The sequence below is a fragment of the Tiliqua scincoides genome, chromosome 2, assembly GCF_035046505.1.
Source record: "Tiliqua scincoides isolate rTilSci1 chromosome 2, rTilSci1.hap2, whole genome shotgun sequence".
In the NCBI taxonomy this organism is placed as follows: domain Eukaryota; kingdom Metazoa; phylum Chordata; class Lepidosauria; order Squamata; family Scincidae; genus Tiliqua; species Tiliqua scincoides.
Window position 1 is genome coordinate 2,293,547 of NC_089822.1, and position 21,546 is coordinate 2,315,092.

Here is a 21,546-nt window from a genome sequence, read left to right on the forward strand (position 1 = left end):
TGCAGCCTGGTATGTTATTGATGAATGTTGCATGTGAACAGGATCGATGTACAGTGGTATCACTGCAGGGAGGTGGTACAGTAAGTACTGCAGGTGCTGCAATGCACTGTATAATCAGCTCCTCCCATAATGCGCTCCTGCACATTGTCATCACTGCCCAGAATGGCTCCAGTGCTAGGTGAAAGGGGTTGCCTACATGGCGCATTGCACGCCTCCAGTAGCTACACCACTGAACATGTGCAAACCAAGCAGCTGTTCCATTGAGCTAAGGGTAGCTTGACAATGCAGTTTAGCACATTGACTGCTGCACCATTAGAAGCAGTAAAAGCCTAATAAATGTCCAAGGACTGAATACCCACATTTTAGAAGGCAGAGAGTTAAGTTACATGCAGCTCAGCTGCTCTGGGCTACAAAAAGGCCCTGAAGTGGTATACATTGTTGTTGTTGGCATCCTTCAGTCTCGGAAGACTATGGTATCGCGCTCTGAATGGTGGTTCTGGAACAGAGTGTCCTCTCCAGTGCGCGAAGCCTGGGTAAAGTAGATATGGAGGATAGACTGTTTCCCATGCAGCAAATCCCCCCCACGTCGCTGAAATGGTCCAATGGAAAGGCAGAAGCCAGTACAGTTGGTTCCAGCAGCGTCGCAGGAGTTGCCATAGCGTGACTGTGTTCAGCCATGAACTGCCTCAGGGACTCTGGCTCCAGATTTTGCCTCGAGGTTGACTCCTGAAGCCTTTTCCATAACTGGATGTAGCCACAAGGCAGTGGAGGTTTGGAATCAGAGTTTTCCTTCTCTCCAATGAGCTGCCTTCCCAGGCTAACGAGTCCCATCTACCCGGTATACATTACCACTAAGAATAGTCAACGCAGCACAAAACAGGCATTGCAACCAAAAGGAATATTCCCCCCAACCATAAGACTGGCACAAAACAGTTGATCCAAGCCAGACTTGTTTTTAAAAGATCAACAGGCCCTGAGTAAAATTCATAAGTATTAAAAGCCCATCTAAGCAAACTAGCCTTTACTATTTTCCAAATGCGTTTCAGAGCCTCCTTGATGGATGGTCCACACCAAAAGTCTGTTGGTTCTGCAGGACCTCTCAGCAGCATTCAATACTATTATGGTATCATTCTAGATTGCTTGGCTAGGATGGGCGGGGGGCACCATTTTGCAGTGACACCAAACTTTCCTGAAGAGTAGGTTCCAGACGGCAGTGTTGGGGCACTCTTTTTTAGCACCTTGACTATTGGCCTATGGTGTCCCTCAGAGTTCCATTCCAACCCCCCCCCCTTTTAACATCTACACCAGATTTTCTCAACATTTGTCCCCTGCCTTATCACTTCGCATGGTCCACTTATTGGAAGTACCACCGGAATTAACTGGTGATGACATCATCACCACTTACTTCCAGGTTGGGAGGCCAGATGCAATGTGACAAAACACCAGTAAAAGGCTCAGGGTGGACAGGAGGCCTTTTTCAAATGCGTGAAAGCATGCTTTGGAGCTCTGCCTCCCTAGCCAAGCCTCCGACTGCTGTGTGCCGCATCATGTCACTGGTTTTGCTGCTGGGTGGCAGGGGGCTAGGGGCCCTATGCATGCCACCAGACACCACCTCACTGGTGGGACCCGTAACCACTGTTTGAGAAACACTGATCTACACAAAACTTCTGGGGAAGGTTTTGTGGGGATTTGGGTGTCACCAATATGCAGCTAACACCCAGCTCTCATCGTTTTCCTCTTTAGCCAGGGAAGCTGTAGAAATCCTGAATCAGTGCCTTGAGTCAGTGATGGGCTGGATGAGGGCTAAAAAACTGAAATTAAATCCAGACCAGACGGAGATGCTATTAGTGAGGACATCCATGACCCAAGAACTGGATTATCAGCTTGTCCTTTTCTGAAGTCTGGGAGTGCTTCAGGGTCCAGCCCTGACCCTGGATGCTCAGGTGGTGCGCTACCTTCCTGCCATTCTTGGGTCAGGCAGAGCTGGCTGAGGATACCTATGCAGTGGTGACATCAAGACTAGCGTCTTGCAACCCACTCAACTAGGGGCCACCTTTCAGACTGCAGCTACCAGGCTTGCTTACTGAAGGCAGGGGCCATGACAACATCACACACCTGTTAATTCATCCACATTGACTGCCTGTGCATTTCCCAGCCCAATTCAAAAGTCTGCCAGGCCCTTGAGGTCATTGCAGGTGACCCTGCTGCAGGTGGTTTCAATGCTAGAGATGTAATTGGCTGTGACCTGTCTCAGACACGCTGTCCCACAGGAGCTGACCTTCCATGGGGAGGGGGTCAAAGATGTTCTCTTCTGCCATCCTTTTGGGTAGTTGATTTTGTTTCACTTTCTGGGTTCTTTTGAATTGTTTCAGATTTGGGTGTGCTGCTGTTTGTTTTTGCAATTTTATTTCATTTGAGCTGTTTTACTTACCCTGAGTTGCGTATTGAGCAGCGTAAGAGAATTGGAATGGCAAGATACAAATCTTCTTAAATAACTAAATGGCTGAACAGGTCTTCCAAGAAAGGAAATTCCATAGCCTGGGTGCCACAACCGAGAAGGCCCATGTCCTATATACCCACCAGCTATGCTTCCAAGGGGATGGCACATGTATCTGCCCTTCAGACGTTAAGGGGCAGGGCTGGCCCATCTATGAAGACAACTGTGTCAACCCAATGTGCGGCAGCAGTAAAGAAGGCCAATTCTATGCTTGGGATCATTAGGAAGGGTATTGAGAACAAAACGGCTAATATTATAATGCCGTTGTACAAATCGATGGTAAGGCCACACCTGGAGTATTGTGTCCAGTTCTGGTCGCTGCATCTCAAAAAAGACATAGTGGAAATGGAAAAGGTGCAAAAGAGAGCGACTAAGATGATTACGGGGCTGGGGCACCTTCCTTATGAGGAAAGGCTACAGCGTTTGGGCCTCTTCGGCCTAGAAAAGAGACGCCTGAGGGGGGACATGACTGAGACATACAAAATTATGCAGGGGATGGACAGAGTGGATAGGGAGATGCTCTTTACACTCTCACGTAACACCAGAACCAGGGGACATCCACTAAAATTGAGTGTTGGGAGAGTTAGGACAAAAGAAAATATTTCTTTACTCAGCATGTGGTCGGTCTGTGGAACTCCCTTGCCGCAGGATGTGGTGACCGCATCTGCCCTGGATGCCTGAGAACCAGCGTGCTAGAGGATTGGGGATCCTCTCCTCTCCACTACCTTTCCTCTTCCCCTATCCCTTCTTCCTTTCACAGGACAAAGAATGGGAGGACCAGAGGATGGCAAATCAACTGATTAGGCATGCCACCTCAGGCACTGGTGGGTCTTGGGCCAACTCTACTTAATGAGCAGGTTGAATCACAAGGGAGTAGGCAATCATTTAAATAGCCCACCCCAAACTTGTGAGTTTGAAAGGTGACTTGGAATCCAATTCAGGGCAAGGAGAGTTGCTTGCTTTAAACCGCCACCAGCACCCTGGCAGTTGCGTCCTGCACCAGCTGCTGCACCCAAACACTCTGCACATGGCAGCCATCTTCACAGGATGTGGCCTGGGAACATGATCAAGGCACGCCAAAGTCCCCTGCATGATAATGAGTGTCCTCAAATACCTGGATACTGAGCCAGTGTGGAAGGGCTGCTCTCATGCTGACAAGCAGCCAGTTGCATGAAGACAGGCATGAGAGCATGATGCACATACCATTTCACATATATGCTGTCAGGGTGAATCTCTGTCTCAGGCTTATGCCCGGCCCCTCCCTTTTGTATCAGCCAGGCTGTCTGCATTCCGGTTCTTCCTTAAACACTCCCCCCCCCCCCAAAAAGGCAGCACATGTTCACTGATTATATGTTTATCCCTCACTTCATCCCCAACATTTTGAAAACACTAAAAAGCAGTTGGAAAACTGCCCTAGGTGTGGGGATGGTGTCTGGGAGGTGTTTGCCAGTTGGGTCAAGTCTGCTTATCAATAAGCACCCCTTCCAAGCCAAACTTTCCCCATTCTCCCTGCTGATACACTCCACAAACTGCAGAACTCTTGTCTTGAGCTCATCAAATGGCAGAAAAATATGTATGTTTGTAGAGCTGCTGTCAAACCGCCAGCCCAGTCTTGGGCTGCTGCCGCTCTCTTAATCCCCACTGATTTTAATTTCACATGGGGTGAAACAGAATCCTGCAGCCAGCAGCAATACAATTTGGCACTGCAAAATCTGGGCTGTTTAGGCTACACCTGTGCATGACTCTATGTTGTGCACTCCATTCTATCACAGCACTATCCAAGGTCTTCAAAGGAGGGAACCTGGCTCCTCTGCTATGCAGCATTCTTGTTGGAGGAAGTCCAGTCATGGGTTGGGGTGGCTGTGAAGGATCCTCTCCACTCACCAGTGATGACTGCATTAAGATGCAGTGTTTGAGATGCCTCTTTGGCTAACAAAGAACTCCATTTTCTGATGAAAGAAGTTGTTCATTATACAAAACAGGACCGAGTTCGAACTTATCATGTCCTTAAAAAAGATACGAACATGAAGACTTCTGAACGTGGACGCATCCTAGAACAAAGCAGAGCTGGGCACGGGGAAGTGAGCACAGAAAGGGAACAGAGGGCAAAACCACAAGGCTCTCTTCTCACCACACACTTTTCACTTCCAGCAGCTTGAACTGCACAAAGTATTTTTCATGATCTCTCAGCCAATTCAGGTAGCTGGGAAACTTTGGATGGGACTCTCCCCCCCCCCCCGCGAGGGGGAATGCTAAAAGGGAATACCCTGTTAATGGAGGAATGGAAGATGCTTTAATAAGCAGATCCAGTTGTTGATACTGGCCAATGCAACTGGATTAGCCAGGTGCAATGTGCAAAACACACAGGAATGGGAAGGAGGGAAGGCTGTCCTTTGTACAGAGATCAGAGAATGTGAACATTTTAACAAGTGATCCTTAAGTCCTTTTTAAATTCTTATGTTCATCCTTTTGATTTAAGGAGTATATCTATTTAATAAATACAGACTCTTAAATGCTTTTCACTGAAGTCCTAAAGCAGCACACAGCATAAAATAATAAAAAATTAAAAAAACAATAATACATTATGATAAAGAGATCAGCTTTGACCCTCAGCCCCAAAGCCTTGTGGAGCAAACAGGCCTTCAAGAATGCTGGTATACTGGCAAGGATGGGGAAGAATGGGTCTCTAGGGAAGAAGTTCTGTTACACTTGCCAGAATCTTGGATGGTCAACATCACTGCCCTAGTGAGTTGAGGCATAGGTGAGGCTTTAACCATGAACATGCTGAACTCAGCTTGGTCTCTTTGCCACTGTGCGATACGCACACTCTTCCATGGCAGCAGTTACCCCAAGCCAGTGAAATGTGCTGCTGCCTTCTTACAGCAAACACGTAATTGTGTTTACTCAAAAATATCACTTGCTTCAAGGGGACTCATCAGTGAGTGTACATGTACAGGACTGCAGCTTATTTCCTTTGCACCTCACCTTCCTCAGCAACACCCATAGCTCCTCTCTCTCATTTTAGTCTCATAACAAAATAATGTGGCAGATTGGGCTGAGATTGTGACTGGCCCAGGGTCAGTAAGAGAGCTTCGTGGCTGAGGGAGAAGCTTAACACAGGTCCCCCCAGCCGTGAGTCCTAACCACGATACCACGTTTAGTCCCTTTTGCAGCTGAACAACCCAAGTGATGATTTTCATGCTGCAATGTATCCAAGGAACATGCAAGCAATGGTAGTAATCTCTCCCGACTGGTGGAGAAATGTGCAGCAACAATAGGATGTGCACCAGGTCTCTTACTGAAGAAGCATTCAGAAGCTGCACTGGCACTTCAACCCATTGGCTCCCCCCCCCTTCCCACTTGGAAATGTACTTCTGATTGGAGGAACAGGAAACTGGAAAACAGCGGGCTCCAAATAGGCTGAGGATCAATTCTTAACAGCTCCTCATTCCAGCACCGCTTGGGGAGCTGAAGAATCCACACCTCTGCTCTCTTATGTCACTGACAATCCCCACAAACTATCCAGTAGTCAAGCAGAGGCTTCTGGGCCACTTTCTGGTCGCTCCTGCTTCAGGATACATGATCCCAAGGTAGACCATCCAGCCCAAGTCATTGTCCTCAACTCAAGGCAACCTGGAAGCATCAGCCATCTGCATCGTTAAAGGCAAGATCCTCCTTCTCAAAGACAGGGATTCTGGGAATATTTAGGTGAACCAGCAGACATGATCTACTCTGAATGAGAGGCAAACAGCAGCATAAAAAATTAAAGAAAATGGCTTCAAAGGGACTTTGAAGGAACTTGTGAGACAGACCAGACAGGAAGGCAGCCCATCTCTGAACATGCTTACAGCCTGGAAGAAAATATTTCGGAGAGGTTGAAGGCAAAATGAAGAGGGGCTGATAGAGATACTGGGGTCCTGGACATGGAAACCGAGCTGCAAAGGTTGCTACAACCTCACAAGTGTTAACTACAAAAGGATCCCCAAGGCCTGCATCTCACACACACCACTTGCTTTTCAAAGTGCAAAATTTCAGGGCTGTTTAAACAAACTGGCTCTCAGCTTGCCACCAATTCTACATTCCATTCACCATTGTCCCTGTCAAAACGGTCAGTTCTCCCAACGTGAAACCAAGAGAGATCAAGAGCCTGCAATGAGCTCTGGGTTCTCAATGCAGCTCCACCTTTGACTAATAACCAAATGCTGGGTCTGGAAGCAAAAGCCAAGTGAAGCGGTTCAGCCCCCTGCCCTGAGATCAGATCCTGAAAACATCAACCCTATAAGCTTCTGAGGAGGGGTGAAAAAGGTGCACGCATAGCAGAAGACCACCTCACCCACCACAAGACAGCACTCTGAGGCACTGCCATTCCCCAGCACCTTTCCTAGGAGTGGGGGTGGCAGTAGTGTTCAGAGATTCAAGGAACAGAGAAAAGTGAGCCAGTAGGGGCACTTTTGTAGGTTGGTCTCTTTTGTGGATTTACTGGCAAAACTGCACAAAGCCACAGCAAGAGCAGCAAACATTACCTGGGTTTTATGAAGGAACCAAAATATAATTTCACAGCCTGTAACCACATAATTCTTACATGCACTTTCTCAGTCATTTCTGTTGCTCCTTGTGAACAGAGAAGTTTCCTGTTACAACATCATGGGCAAAATGAAGTACCCCCAGGCAATCACTTCCCATCTCTATGCTGCATAAAACATGAATCTCTTCTCTCTAGTGGTCAAGGCAGGCTGAAGGAAAGGAAGCCACTCGGGACCCCACTCACAAGAGCCCAGCAACAAGTTCTAGTCACAATGAACTGGCTCACCCCTGGGCTGGGTGCGTGCGGGATTTTCCTCTTCACTCTGATGGAGTTTGGTTAGAGACTCAAGATCCAAGATCCGATCCCAGAAATGTCAGCACTACGGATTCCTGAGTAGAGGTGAATAAGGTGCATGCAGATGGCCACCTCACCCACCACAAGACAGTACTTTGAAGTACTGCCCTTCCATAAGAGTGGCAGTGGCAGTAATATGTTCAGGGACTCAAAGAACAGAGAATGGTGGGCCAGCAGGGGGCACTTTCACGGTTGGTCAGTGAAAGTGGTCACGGTGGATTTATCGGAAAACCGCTTTGGTGACAAGCACAAACCCACAGCAAGAGCAGCAGGCATCGCCTGGGCTTTATTAAGGAACAATAACCGAATTTCAAAGCCTGCAACTGGCAACGCGTAACTGTTGCACACACTTTCAGCCATTTCTATTGTTCCTCCTGAGCAGAAAAGTCTCCTGTTACACCATCATGGGCAAAACGAAGCACACTCAGGCAGTCACTTCCCATCTCTATAGATCACTTCTCTCCAGTGGTCATGGAAGGCTGAAATAAAGCAAGGCACTTCAGACCTCACTCACAAGAGCCCAGCAATGAGTTCTGGTCACAATGAACTGGTTCACCACAGTGCATGCAGAATTTTCCTCTCCACATAGATGGGAGTCTGGTTAGAGACTCAAGCATGGGACTCCTGCAGTGTGAAGAGAACTGTCAATGGAGAGAACAAGTTGTCTTAATTGCCAGCCCCTTACCAGAGGGGAAAACAAGCAAGGTGTGTTCAACTGTCATCCATGACATTTCAAGCACCCCAGTCCAGAACAGATCAAGCGCAATCCATTGCAACACTTCTGGTACATCCTGCTCAAGTGAGGGACCAAAGGCCACAGTCCCAGTACTCAGCCTGCCAACTGAATTCATCTTGACGCTCTTTTCCTCTCCCCCAACTGTAGCTTTTCCCCGCTGCTGCTTCTGACACCTTTGACTGTAACAGGTAGTCATCCAAAAATCCACAGTTCAGAGGCTGGGCTTTATCCGGGCTTTTTGCAGGACTCTTCCCGCCCAAGGGAGCGAGGGAGCTTCCCGGCACGGCCAGCCCCCCTCCCGCCACCCTGCTTCCTCTTGGCGTGGCCCGGAGCCTCCAGTCTCTCCGTTTCCAGCCAGAAGGCGTCAGAAGACCCAGGCGCCTGATATCCCAGCTCCTGAGCATCCAGGAGATCTTTGCTCAGCAGGACACAGATGGCAGGAACATTTCGCTTCACGGTCAGAGGATCCAGGCCGGCCTCCGGCACGATGGGCTCCCAAATCTCCTCCGTCTGCTTGAAGAAGACTTTGGTGATCTGGTGAAGGCCTCCAAGCCTCCGCTTCATGATCTCCACACAGGTGATGGTCTTGCTGATGGCTTTGCCGGCACCGCTAAAGAGAACTTGCCTCATGGCCTCCGACTCCATCTTGCCAATGGCGTAGCCCATCAGATTCCGGATTTTGCTTCCGTCCTTCACCTTCATCTCAATGATGTCAGGAGGCAGGTTGGCAAAAGGAAGAGGAGACGGCTTCTCGACGATCCTGGACTTCTGGTAGTTCTCCATGACCCCTGCCACTGAGGGTGGGAAACAGACAGTCAGTTGCGCAGTGGGGCAGAGCGTGTCTGCACAGAAGTGCTGGGGGAAAGGGTGGCAGGCAGGGCGTGTCTGAAGCCTGGACTCCCAGCACCAGAAGCGGTTACACTCTTTGCACTCAGACACAGTGCAGCACGTGGGACGGGCATGCTCCCCAGAGAGACAATCTCAGGGGGAAACGGTCAGGTCTCTGCTGACCCTGGAGAGAGAGGCCCTGGTCCTGGGGGCGAGGAGGCCGCCCTGCGAGGAGAGGGGGCCTCCTGCTGCTAGGGGGGGAGGCAGAAGGCCAGAGAAGGGCCGCAGGCGAGGGCCACCGAACAGCCTCTGCTTGGCCCTGGCTGTGGTCAAGGCGTGCAGGTGGTGCTCAGAAGGGCCAGGCCAGGAGGGGTGCCTGGAGAAGTCGTCCCAGGCTCAGACAGGAACAGGCGCCTCCCCTCTGCCTCCTGCCCAGGGGCCCAGCAGCAGGCTCCTCGGGGCAGGGACCCTGGAGGGAGAGGCCCTGGTCCTGGGGGCGAGGAGGCTGCCCTGCGAGGAGAGGGGGCCTCCTGCTGCTGGGGGGGAGGCAGAAGGCCAGAAAAGGGCCGCAGGCGAGGGCCACCCGCACAGCTTCTGCCTGGCCCTGGCCGTGGTCAAGGCGTGCAGGTGGTGCTCAGAAGGGCCAGGCCAGGCCGGACCAGGTCAGGAGAGCACCTGGAGGGAGAGGCCCAAGCAGGCCTGGCTGGAACAGGCGCCTCCGCTCCGCCTCCTGCCCAGCGGCAGGCTCCTCGGGGCAGGGACCTGTTCCCTGACACACCGCAGCGCCTGAGGTAGAGGCGGGGCAGTGAAGGGGCGGGAGGGGCCGCGGCAGCTGGGGGGCGGGGCAGCGGGATGGGAGGGGTCGCGGTAGCTCGGGGCGGGGCTGAGGGGGTGAGGGCGGGGCTGAGGCGGCGGGGGGCCGCGGCAGCTCCAGAGGTGGGGCAGGGCTGAGGGTTGGAAGGGCTGCCCTGCTCCAGCCACGAGCCCCGTCCCCTGCGAAGGCTCGCACGGCCCCTCAGCGGCGCCCGAGGCCTCCAGCCGGACTCCGAGGGCGCCCTCACTCACCGGCGCCGGGGAAGAGCCGCCTGCTCCGGCCGGGCCTCCGCGCTCCGCCACACCGCCTCACAGGCCGGCCAGACGAGCGGCAGGAGCGCGCAGGCGCAGCGCGCGAGGGGAGGGTGTGCGCACGCGCACTCTCCTCCTCAGTTCTCGCGATGCCCTCCTGGGGGAGTGGGAGGAGCCTTCCGGCCCCGCCCATCACTATGTCCTGTGGCAGGGAGTTCCGCAGATCAGTGACGCTCGCCTCCCACGGTGGACTCCCACCCATCCCTCCAGTCCCCTTGGAAAAGCGTCCAGGCTCTCAGAGTCCATGGTTACATGCTGTGGACAGGAGTTCCACAGGTGGATGCCACTCTTGTCTCTCACGAATCTTAGGCGCATTGAGGTTGTTTAGTTAAGGGAGATGTTCTGGGAAGGATAAACTTTATTTGAAGGTAATGAGTGCAAGAAAAGGAGTAAACTCCGAGTTTGTTTTCGGGGTCTCGTAGATCAAAGGAGAGGGTGCAAATTTTACCTTTGAGTTGAGGAGATTTAGACAATAGCGTTGGGATGTTGTTGAGGAGTTTTGTGAGGTTCTGAGAAAATGCCTTGGAGAGAAGAAGCGAAGCCACAGCTGTTTCTTGGATCCTTTGTGTTTCCTAGTGGGATTTTAGTTCTTAAAGAGACAGTCCATGTAAGGTTGCTAAAAGCCTTCTGCTGAGGGACTTAGGGGGTCTTCAAAGCTAATCCAGATATGGGGGCTGTGAATGTCTTTTCATTTTCGAGAGGCAAACCTCAACATCTCCTCTTTTGCTGTGGTTTGCACAGAAGATTGTTGTGGTTTGCGAAGGAAAAGATCGGGCCAGTTCCAAAACCGGCAAGCATTCCTTCCTTTCCTGGGTGGGGTGAGGAACCTTTTCTGCCAAGTGCCAGGAGGAGAGATTTTCCTCCTGTCTTTTTTTCAGCTCTGTCCCAGATTAGGTGCCAAGTTGGCCAAACACTCTGTGTGCTGCTCTAGGAGAGAATGGGAAGCAACAACTCCCACCTCCTCCTGCCCCACTTAGATAAGTGGTCCAAAGACGTCCCTGATTCTCCTTTGCAAGATGGGTTTCGGAAGGCCATTCTTAGGCTGCAACTCTGTACATACTTACATGGGAGTAAACGGCCTTGAACTCAGTGGGGCTTACCTCTGATCAGTGCCTTTTAGTTGGTCTCCTCGCATGTGCTTTTCTCCATGTCTCCAACATCCTGTTCTTTGTTGAAGGATGCCCATTTTAAGATGTTTCTAGTACTTCTTAGATATGTTAGCTGCGCTACTAAGATGCTTCGTTAGCTCCATTTCAGCCTGGAAAGAGTAACCTCACTCAGTTCTGTGCCTCTGACTGGGGATCTTTAAATATTTTGCAGTTTCCTCCCTTCTGTGCTGGTAGGGTGAAGGAGCAGAGTCCTGGGTTGCTGGAGGTTGTGGTTCTGCTCAAGTAAGGACAGCTACTGTGTGACAACCTATATTGGTGGAGGAGTTGATGGGTGATTTTACTTTTGAATGAGTTGCTTTGCTGCCAGAGGCTGGAGACCCCTTTAGGGTAGCATTCGGGAAGTCCAGGGCCCGCTCATCCTTTAGGCCAACTGAGGAAGTCACTTCAGGCCAGTGGCATGCCTAGCATACTTGACACCTATGGCAGACCACTCCCACCACCCCTGGCCGCTCAAAGCCATGGGTAGCTCTGGACTCTGCATTGAGACCCCCCTTCCCAATGGAGGCCAGGGCCAGGGCCTGTTTGAAGCACCTGGCCCCCACTCTGAGATACCCCTGGATGAGGCTGGTCTACCTAATATCCAAAATGACAGGTATGCAATGTGGGCAACTCCTTATTGCTTGCACCAGGGCTGACTGCCTGCCTTGCCCTTGGCACTCCACTGCTGCAGGTCACAGACTAATGGGGTGCCCACCTCCACCTGCCCACTCACCTCCACTGTTTTTCCTTAACTCACTCCCGAATGAGGAAGAGAGTCTCCAATACTATGGCCTGCCACTCTTGTCTCCTTCACATTTCCTCTTCCCTGCCTCCCCGTCTTCCTTTTTCCAATCCAGAGTCGAGAGATGAGAGGGTGACACATCACTGGGTGGGGGTGGGGGGTGGCGGCATTTGGCATGCCCCTTTAGATGGTGGAGAGACTTGAGCCAGCCCTGAGTCAACCAGTTCACCGGGCAGAGAATGAAAGGCATGAAGCTCCCCTGTTGGACCCCCATCATTTGGTAGTTGCCATCTCATGCCTGCACCTCCAGTCCATTCTGCTGCATGGGAGAAGTGCCAGCAGCTGTTGAAATTGAGCCTGCTGCACCTCTGCGAATGAATCAGCAGCCAAGACAGAGAATTATTTCCTTTTGGATGTAAACAAATGAGGCTTTGGTCTGAAAGGCTGTGCACAGGGTGGAGGAATCCTGTTTGTGGCCCCACCTCCTCTGAACAAACTAGCTATGGACAAGGAGCCAATATACGCAAGGACTCTGAACTGTCACCATGGAGCTGTGGCTGTGTGAGCTGGCCCTGAGGTTCTGGAAAGGTGCAGCTCAGAGGCCCACAGGAGTGGGGTGGGGGCTCGTGACTCAGCCCACCAGCTAGTTTGTGCAGGAACCTATTTTGGTTCATACCTATTTTGGAACATAAGAACAGCCCCACTGGATCAGGCCATAGGCCCATCTAGTCCAGCTTCCTGTATCTCACAGTGGCCCACCAAATGTCCCAGATATATCTGATATATCAAATATAGAGTCTGTTCTTTTTCTGGTGTGGGGGGAGCAGTCTCTCCCTCACAGTAAGGCTCTTTGGTTCACCTCTTGAACTAGTTCTCGCCCAATAAAAACATGTACTTTACCAATGTGGTCAGGGGGTAAGGGTACCCCAAAATTAGCCATACAAAGACTATGGGTAGATTCGAGCAAAGAAAGAAAGGTTGATTAATTAATCTCTAAATAAATATTTCTTTTTGGCAGCACAGGAATAGAACAGCAGCAAAATAATGGGGACAGTAATAGCATGCTTATGTTTTTGTAGAAAAACGATAATGCATAACAGGCATTGATCAGTTTTCTTTTCAGTGGGAACATCCATCCATCAGATGTACACCACAATTTAAAAAAACACACACACAAACCAGGAGGACAAGCAGGGTAAGGAATTAAATACCAAAGGGCGGTTGACCGCCTTCAGGTCACTAGTGTATCAATGGGGGCAAGTGACCCTGGGCGGCACACCTATGGAGCACCGCCACCATCCACTGCCCCTCCCCCCGCAGCCAATCGGAGCACCTGCCCACTACTTTCAAAATGAAAAGTGGCATTGTACCCATAACCCAACAGGTTTAAACCTTTAAGAGGTGACTTCCAGGGTCTCCAAACATTTTGGCCAGAGGGCTGCATCAAATATCTGGCAGGGTGTCGAGGGCCAGAAAAAAAATTAATTTTAAATATAAAATTTAAATAAATTTATTAGAGATGAAACTGAGATGAATGAATGGGCTCAAATTTCCAGGATTTCTCCAAGCACCAACACATGTTGTTGACATGTTGGCAACCTTCAGTCTCGAGAGACTCTGGTATCGCGCTCTGAAAGGTGGTTCTGGAACAGCGTCTAGTGTGGCTGAAAAGGCCGATTCAGGAGTGACAATCCCTTCCACACTGGGAGCAAGTGCAGTCTGTCCCTAGTCTGTCTCCCTGGCTATGGGCCTTCCTTCTTTGCCTCTTAGCCTCAGACTGTTGGCCAAGTGTCTCTTCAAACTGGGAAAGGCCATGCTGCACAGCCTGCCTCCAAGCGGGCCGCTCAGAGGCCAGGGTTTCCCACTTGTTGAGGTCCATCCCTAAGGCCTTCAGATCCCTCTTGCAGATGTCCTTGTATCGCAGCTGTGGTCTACCTGTAGGGCGTTTTCCTTGCACGAGTTCTCCATAGAGGAGATCCTTTGGGATTCGGCCATCATCCATTCTCACGACATGACCGAGCCAACGCAGGCGTCTCTGTTTCAGTAGTGCATACATGCTAGGAATTCCAGCACGTTCCAGGACTGTGTTGTTTGGAACTTTGTCCTGCCAGGTGATGCCGAGAATGCGTCGGAGGCAGCGCATGTGGAAAGCGTTCAGTTTCCTCTCCTGTTGTGAGCGAAGAGTCCATGACTCGCTGCAGTACAGAAGTGTACTCAGGACGCAAGCTCTGTAGACCTGGATCTTGGTATGTTCCGTCAGCTTCTTGTTGGAACAGACTCTCTTTGTGAGTCTGGAAAACGTGGTAGCTGCTTTACCGATGCGTCTGTTTAGTTCGGTATCGAGAGAAAGAGTGTCAGAGATCGTTGAGCCAAGGTACACAAAGTCATGGACAACCTCCAGTTCATGCGCAGAGATTGTAATGCAGGGAGGTGAGTCCACATCCTGAACCATGACCTGTGTTTTCTTCAGGCTGATTGTCAGTCCAAAATCTTGGCAGGCCTTGCTAAAACGATCCATGAGCTGCTGGAGATCTTTGGCAGAGTGGGTAGTGACAGCTGCATCGTCGGCAAAGAGGAAGTCACGCAGACATTTCAGCTGGACTTTGGACTTTGCTCTCAGTCTGGAGAGGTTGAAGAGCTTTCCGTCTGATCTGGTCCGGAGATAGATGCCTTCTGTTGCGGTTCCAAAGGCATGCTTCAGCAGGACAGCGAAGAAAATCCCAAACAAGGTTGGTGCAAGAACACAGCCCTGCTTCACACCGCTTCGGATGTCAAAGGGGTCTGATGTGGAGCCATCAAAGACAACAGTGCCCTTCATGTCCTTGTGGAAGGATCTGATGATGCTGAGGAGCCTGGGTGGACATCCAATCTTAGGGAGAATCTTGAAGAGGCCATCCCTGCTGACCAGGTCGAAGGCCTTCGTGCACCAACACACACCACAGAAATAAAGCACACACTCAAATGGGCCTCCATTCCCCCACCTACCAAGCAGCTTACTTAAATATACTGGAGTAAATACCTCAGAACCACCTCAGAACATGAAAATCACTCGCCTACACCTGGACCAAGCCCGTGACCAAGAGAAATGGTGACCCTGATCCAGAACAGCAGTGCAAGAAGCTCCAGGTTTGGGGAACAGGGAACGAGTTTGCTCCCTTGAAGTTGTGGGCCTGGAGAAGCAGAGACAAGACAAAGAGGGACCATGGTGAGACTTCCTGTGATGTGCAAATGTTGTATCACCCTCAGGAAGCTCCTCAGCTGCAGGGATGGGAAGTCTTGAGACTGGAGGACATCATTGTGGAAAAGAGGGAAACAATCCCATAGTGGGGACCCCTTCTTCAGTTGATGGGCGCATATCCAGTAGCACTAAAGATATTTCTCAGGGCAACAGGGGTTTGGGGGTTTCTTATAGTGGGTGATTCTGTTGTCAAGAACGTGGGGGGGGGGTTTTGAGGACTGCTTGATGACTTGCCTTGGTGCGAAGTTTGTGGATATCACACCTCTTCTATATAGACTGGTAGAGAGTGCTGGGAAGGAGGTTGCAGTTGTGGTGCATGTTGGCACCAATGATGTGGGCAAATGTAGCCAGGAGGTTCTGGAGATTAAATTTAGGCTGCTAGGTAGGAAGCTCAAAGCCAGGACCCCAAAGGTAGCATTCTTGGAAGTGCTACCTGTTCCACATATAGAAGCAGCTAGCTTTGTTCCACGGCTTTGGGTGGTTCCACCGCTTTGGGCCCCTATCCTGCACTGAATCCAGCGCAAGCCTCTTGGCTTGTCTGTTCCAGTGCAGGGTAGGATTGCACCCACAGAAGAATACCCACAACCCAGGCAGTTCCCTGGGATACATCCCAGCCTCAGACCTTGAGATTTCTGGAGATGGTTGCTGAAGCCTTTTCTTGGCCTTTCAGGGAAACCTAAGGCACCAAAAGGAAATAAGCAACTTCGTCCAGGTGGACAGAGTAGCCTGTCAGGAGGGTGGGAGTCCTTTCAAAAACCTCTCCCCGATGACTGCGCCATTTCCCAGCTGGAAGGTAGATGTCTCTCTCCAGCATGCCAGGCTCCAAGACAGGAGCTACCAGGAGAGAGTCTCCAATGAGAAACTGGGAATCAACTGTGTGTGCAAACTCATCACTGGGAGAAACCCACCAGATGGGCCTTATAATGGGGTCTCCAGTGGTTGTGGCATTCTTGGCCAGCTCCAGCAGAAGGGGAGCAACCAAGGACTCGCGGAGGCCCATGAATGCCCGTGCAATTTCCACAACTTGCCTGTCATAAAGCCAGGGCGGGATAGAGAACTGGAGGGCGGGCAGGAAGGCAGACAACTCCAGCCACCGGATATAGAGTTCCCGATCTGGGAGGTCTGCAGAGCCTTCTGTCTTGTTGGGAAGAAAATTGCCACCGATCATATCTGGCAGGATGAAAGGATATCCCAAAAGGCCAATGGTCAGCACCGTAGGGATCAAGGACTGTAACCCAAGCTCATGCCCCCAAACCGAATCCCGATCAATAATCCGAACAAAGCAAGAGACATGCTGGGATTGGTAGCCAACTCGAACTTCAGCCAGCTCATGAAAAGGAATGGCCATTTCTGCGTAGTGCCTGGACCAGGTGCTGGGATCCAGCAAGGGCTGGAAGGTGCTGAACTGTTCGGGAAGGTAGCACGTCTCGCCAGCATCAAACTTGAAGGACGAGATGCCAAACTGAGAGTGGAACTGCCTCAGGTGACTCTGAAACCACTCCCTGGTGGAAGGATTGGTGAAATCCAGTATGGCTCCAATGCCGTTCCACCACTGAACCATGGCTGGAAATTTCCCCATTGACTCCATGACAAAAAGCTGCTTCTCTAGCCCCACTGCAAAGTTGGGAGAATTCTTGTGTACAAATGGGTGTATCCAGATGGTAAAATTAAAGCCGTCTTTCTTGAGCCTTTGAAACATTTCTGTCACGTGGGGGAACTTCAGTGGATCAAAGTCAAAGTCACCATAATTCTGCATGTACATGTCATCTATTTCAATGTGGCTGTATTTGAAACCATGCTGTCGAATCGTCTGTGCAAATTTCAGAACTTTATCCTGGTCAATCTCTTTTTTATACAAGGCCCAGGTTGACCAGACTGGAAACTGAAAAATGTTTTCCGAAGGAACCTTCAGAGGTTTTTTAAAGTATGTCCGAACCATGTATTTGTGAATAGAGGTGACATCAGAACCTATGCAGACGTGGTAACTCAGCAATGGAAAAGGCTCCTTGCCCAGGGGAGGCTGATAGGGAGAACCTTTATACCTGGCCTGGAATAAAAGGGACCTTTCCGTTGCGTTGAACCCAAAGTGAAAGGGCACTGAGTCAACAATCTTGATGGCCACCGCTTTGGAGGAGAGCCAGTACCTTTCCAAGATGCCCCCGAAGTTGTTCCTGAATGAATACACATCGCTGGTCACAAACGGCAGGGGCTCCTGGTCTCCTGCTAGCCTGATTGGCCAATGCTGTACACTCAACTCAGAGCCTCCATACCAGTGGGCATCCTCCCAGAACACTTTGTGTAGCACTGCTGAGTCTGTCACAGACTCCTCCCAGTGAAGGTAGTAGCACATCAGCATCTCTTCAGGCTTGACAGTCTGGATGAGGAAACGAAATGTCCCTTTGTCTGACCTGGTACAGGTTAACATTTCCCCTTCCTTGAAACAGGAGTCCAGGTCAAGTGTGCCTGATTGAAAGGTCAGCCTGAAGACCACCTTGCCCTTCTGGCTCTGAATTGTGAACCCATCCTGCCCAAGGTCCATCTGAGCCATCTTGATCCTGTTGTTCTTGCTGAGAGAAACCATGACGTAGCCCCAACCAGCGGCCACAACTATGGCTAGTCCCATTGCCAAGACACCTGCTCCAAGATGTCTGTGCTGCAATGCCTGCAATCCAGGGCTGAATTTAGTTCTAGAACTGTCTCCCCTCTGCAGCCAGTTTCCTTGTCCTTGATGGTGGAAAGGCTGAGTTTCCATGATGCCCCAGATCTCATACCTTGCAGGCTGTGGAAGGTTTACTCCTGGTGAGGAGGTTGTTGTCCAACATGCCAAATACTGTGTTGAAAAAGCAGTTGTGAGTGCTGGTCCTTGCAAATCCCTGATGTCTGAGAATTCAGATCACGGCATCAGAATATGGTGAAACGTGACAGATGTCATCCAAGCCAAGCCTCCTCACAAGTGAATTCTGGTAACAATGAGGAGCGTCACCTCTCCCTGCTGGAGCCAGTCAGTGTCTTGATTGCAGCTGCACTCCATTCTGTTCAAGGTTATCAGCTGACCGAGGGTGATTTTGCAAGCAGTTTCCCAGGCAGAGAGGAGCTGCAGCCAAGTTGTGGGGGATGGGATAGGAGCTAAGAAACCGCTGCAAAGTGGGAGGTCTTCTGGGCAGGAAACTGGGTGGAACAAATGTACTTAACTCTATTGAAAGGTGACTTTCCACCTAGTGCACCACTTAAAAATATCCTTCCAAGGATTTCTTTTTGCTTCTGCTATCTGCCTGAGAAGGGAGTTGTGTGCCCCACTTCGTGCTGGAGACAGTTCCACCAAGTCACAGCTGGTTTTTATAATGTTATGTGCTTGTACCCCACTTCCTCAAACCGGTAGAGGTTTGAGGGGCTGCAGCAGTGGGTTTGTCTGTCCTTTGGAGCAGAGCAGACTGGATACTCCAAACTGGATGTCAGCATTATCCAGAAACAGGAGACATACTATAAAATGTCACAACCCCTGTGCACCAGAGGCAACTGGGGGCCCAATCCTATCCAACTTTCCAGCACAGTGCGGCCTCAGGGTAAGGGAACAAATGCTCCCATATGTTGAGGAGGCCTCTGAGATTGCCTCCCCACCACAAGATGCAGTGCACACACCATTGGCACGGCTGCACCAGCACTGGAAAATTGGATAGGATTGGGCCCTGGGATGAGCAGGCATCTCACAAGCAACAATCCTTCTTTCAAGCCACCCCCAACGCTCTGAGAAAAACCTGTGTCGTGCCACCTTCTTAACAGATAAGGCTGGCCACAGATTTTGATATTAAGGGCTTTGTTTCTTTGATATACCACAGAAGACAGAGGAATCTGAATGCTGCTGGAGGTTTGGCATAGTCACAAGAAAGCATTTTGAAGGAATAAAGGGCAGATCATTATTTTAAAACCCTTGAAAATCATTTCACTTGTCATTCTAAAATGGCACATACTTCATACAAAGTTTTTTTTTCCAGGATTTCCCCAAATTTCTGATTTTCCTATTGGAAAAATTTGAAGAAATAAAATATGCCTTGGGAAAGGGGATTTGGGAAACAATCAGTCCCCATCTCCCTGCTTTCCCCTCCCAGATCTTTAGATCTGACCTGGCACCCAAATATTCCAGCAAGGCCTTGCTGCAGAATCTGTCTTATGGGGAGGGTGGATTAGCCCCCAGCAGCAGCAGAGCCATTGCCATAGCCGTCCCAAAGCTCTATCCCCCCCCCAACCCCAGTTAAAACATTAGTTTTAATTCTGTGCTGCCCCACTGCACCAATTCCGTGTTTTCTAGTCACTGGAATTCTTTTCAGTTTAGGTGTATGGTTTATTGCAGTTTTTCTCAAACTGTGGGTCAGGACCCATTAGGTGGGTCACGAGCCAATTTCAGGTGGGTCCCCATTCATTTCAATATTTTATTTTAATATATTAGACTTGATGCTACCATGGTAGGTGACTGCATCTGGGAAAATGTTACAGCTCTGTAATTTTAACAGGCTACTATGTATATACTTTTAACAATGATAGTAAATGGGACTTACTCCTGGGTAAGCGTGGGTAGGATTGCAGCCTAGGATTGTTAAAAATTTTCCTACTTGATGATGTCACTTCTGAAGTGAGAGTATACTATAAAACAAATTGAATGAAATGTATTCTGTCATTAGACATTGTAAAGACCCCATCGTGAACTTTAGTATGTGAAACTACCACAAGGGCAAAGGGCTGGGAAGCAGGATAATCCCTTGTTCCTTTGTCTTCCAGAGAAGGGTAAATAAGTAAATTCAGGAATGACTCCTGCTGCCTCAGCAGCAAACACAAACAGCCAGTAGACAGGAAAATTTAGGGAAGAGCTTTGTGTTGCAAGAATATAAGGGGCTACAAGAAGGAACATAGCATGTCCTTCATAACATGAAGTCCATAACATAAGTCCATCAACAGTTAAGCGGGGCACTGATTGTAGGTATCCTTCCTGGGAGACCTTGGAAGGAGATATGGAGATATTATTAGTATACCAAGGAAAAGACAGGAGATAACCTATAATCCCTCCTCCTGGAAGGAGGTAAAATAGTTAATAATATATTTACTAGTCATAAGCAACTATGTACAAACATGTTAAGAATGTGCTGCATGGACCTTTTGAATGTATAAAAAGCTGGTTGGGACGCCAGCTTTTTAGGCACATGCCGACTTGCGTCCTTATATTGCAATATAAGATTTTAAAACCCAGCGCTGGTATTTTTGTTTATTTCTTCCCTCACACCGGGCTAAGTCCTTTCTGCTTGGGCCACCGAGCAGACCCCTGTTTCTCACAACACTTCCAGTCATAAGATCACTTCCAGTGGGTCCTGACAGATTCTCATTCTAAAAAAGTGGGTCCCAGTACTAAATAGTTGAGAACCACTGGTTTATTGTATCTTGTTCTCCAATGGGATCTCCATGTTTGGGTTAGTCTTCCTTTGGGTAGCTCTTCCTTCTCAGGCAGGGCGGTAGAAACAGAGTTTCTGAGGGGGAGGGGCTGCCTGGACCCCCCCCCCACTGGAGAACTCAGAGGAGAACCAGATCCCTGATTTTCCCTTTGGACAGGCGATCCCCCCCTTCTTGTTTCAAGGGCTCACACCCTTGGAGCTGCTTCTGCAGCTGGGAAGGTGCCTTCTGAAATTCATGCCTGACAGCATAGCTGCCTCCCCCCCCCCCCCAATGGCCAGGGCGTTGCAGGCTAGAGCAACTAGGATGTGATTTGCAAATAGTGGTCTCAGCATCTTTTCAAAGAAAATGTCTGTAGGGTCTGAGGATTTTTGGCCAAGCATTTCCCTTGGAGGACACTGAGTGCATGATCTGATCTTAGATCAACAGGCAAGCTGAGTCCAGAGCCAGAAGGGGGGGTTGGCATCCAAGTGTTGCTGGGCCCAGTGTGGCCTGAGGCAACCAGTGTGGGAACACAGGCCAATAGTCAGGCTCCAGAACATGCCCAAGGTGTAGCCTGAGGCCAGCTGAATTTGCAGCTCTTTCTCAGTTGGACAAGTGAAGGACGTTCTTCTGAGCAGCCAGCAGAGCAAGTCTTGGCTCCCCTGGCTGCTCCTACATTGGTTGGCTGTGGTTTCCCCTTAGGCCACTGCAGATGGGATGGGGGAACACTGTGGAGCCACAAGCCACAGTCCCTCTCCTGCCATCAGGTTATCTTAGCGGGGCAGAGAGAGACAAGCAGGACTCAGTTTTCTTCCCAGCAGGCGGGGAGGCAACCAGTGAGAAACAGGGCAGGAGATACCATGGCTACTTTCTATCCCGGTGCCCAGGAACATGTAAAAGGAAAGTCAGGATTTCTGGGCTGCAGTCTGACAAGC

At 50.2% G+C, this 21,546-nt stretch overlaps 2 protein-coding genes across 2 annotated transcripts; both read right to left on the bottom strand.

Moving 5' to 3' along the window:
- Nucleotides 1-7,011: 7,011 nt before the first annotated feature.
- On the bottom strand, nucleotides 7,012-10,089 carry LOC136641059 (ribonuclease P protein subunit p25-like protein). Its single transcript, XM_066616657.1, has 2 exons — nucleotides 10,006-10,089; nucleotides 7,012-8,906 (listed from the first exon to the last, which is right to left on the bottom strand). The coding sequence occupies exon 2, from the start codon at nucleotides 8,893-8,895 to the stop codon at nucleotides 8,338-8,340; it is 558 nt and encodes a 185-aa protein (XP_066472754.1). The 5' UTR covers nucleotides 8,896-8,906; nucleotides 10,006-10,089; the 3' UTR covers nucleotides 7,012-8,337.
- Nucleotides 10,090-13,449: 3,360 nt separating this feature from the next.
- LOC136642040 (myogenesis-regulating glycosidase-like) lies at nucleotides 13,450-18,240 on the bottom strand. Its single transcript, XM_066618220.1, has one exon. It carries the CDS (start codon nucleotides 17,943-17,945, stop codon nucleotides 15,870-15,872), a length of 2,076 nt encoding a protein of 691 aa, XP_066474317.1. The 5' UTR covers nucleotides 17,946-18,240; the 3' UTR covers nucleotides 13,450-15,869.
- Nucleotides 18,241-21,546: the final 3,306 nt, after the last annotated feature.

Bases quoted from the DNA above. Each gene is read 5' to 3' on its own strand.
- LOC136641059 (XM_066616657.1), bottom strand. From the start codon at position 8,895: ATGGAGAACTACCAGAAGTCCAGGATCGTCGAGAAGCCGTCTCCTCTT.
- LOC136642040 (XM_066618220.1), bottom strand. From the start codon at position 17,945: ATGGAAACTCAGCCTTTCCACCATCAAGGACAAGGAAACTGGCTGCAG.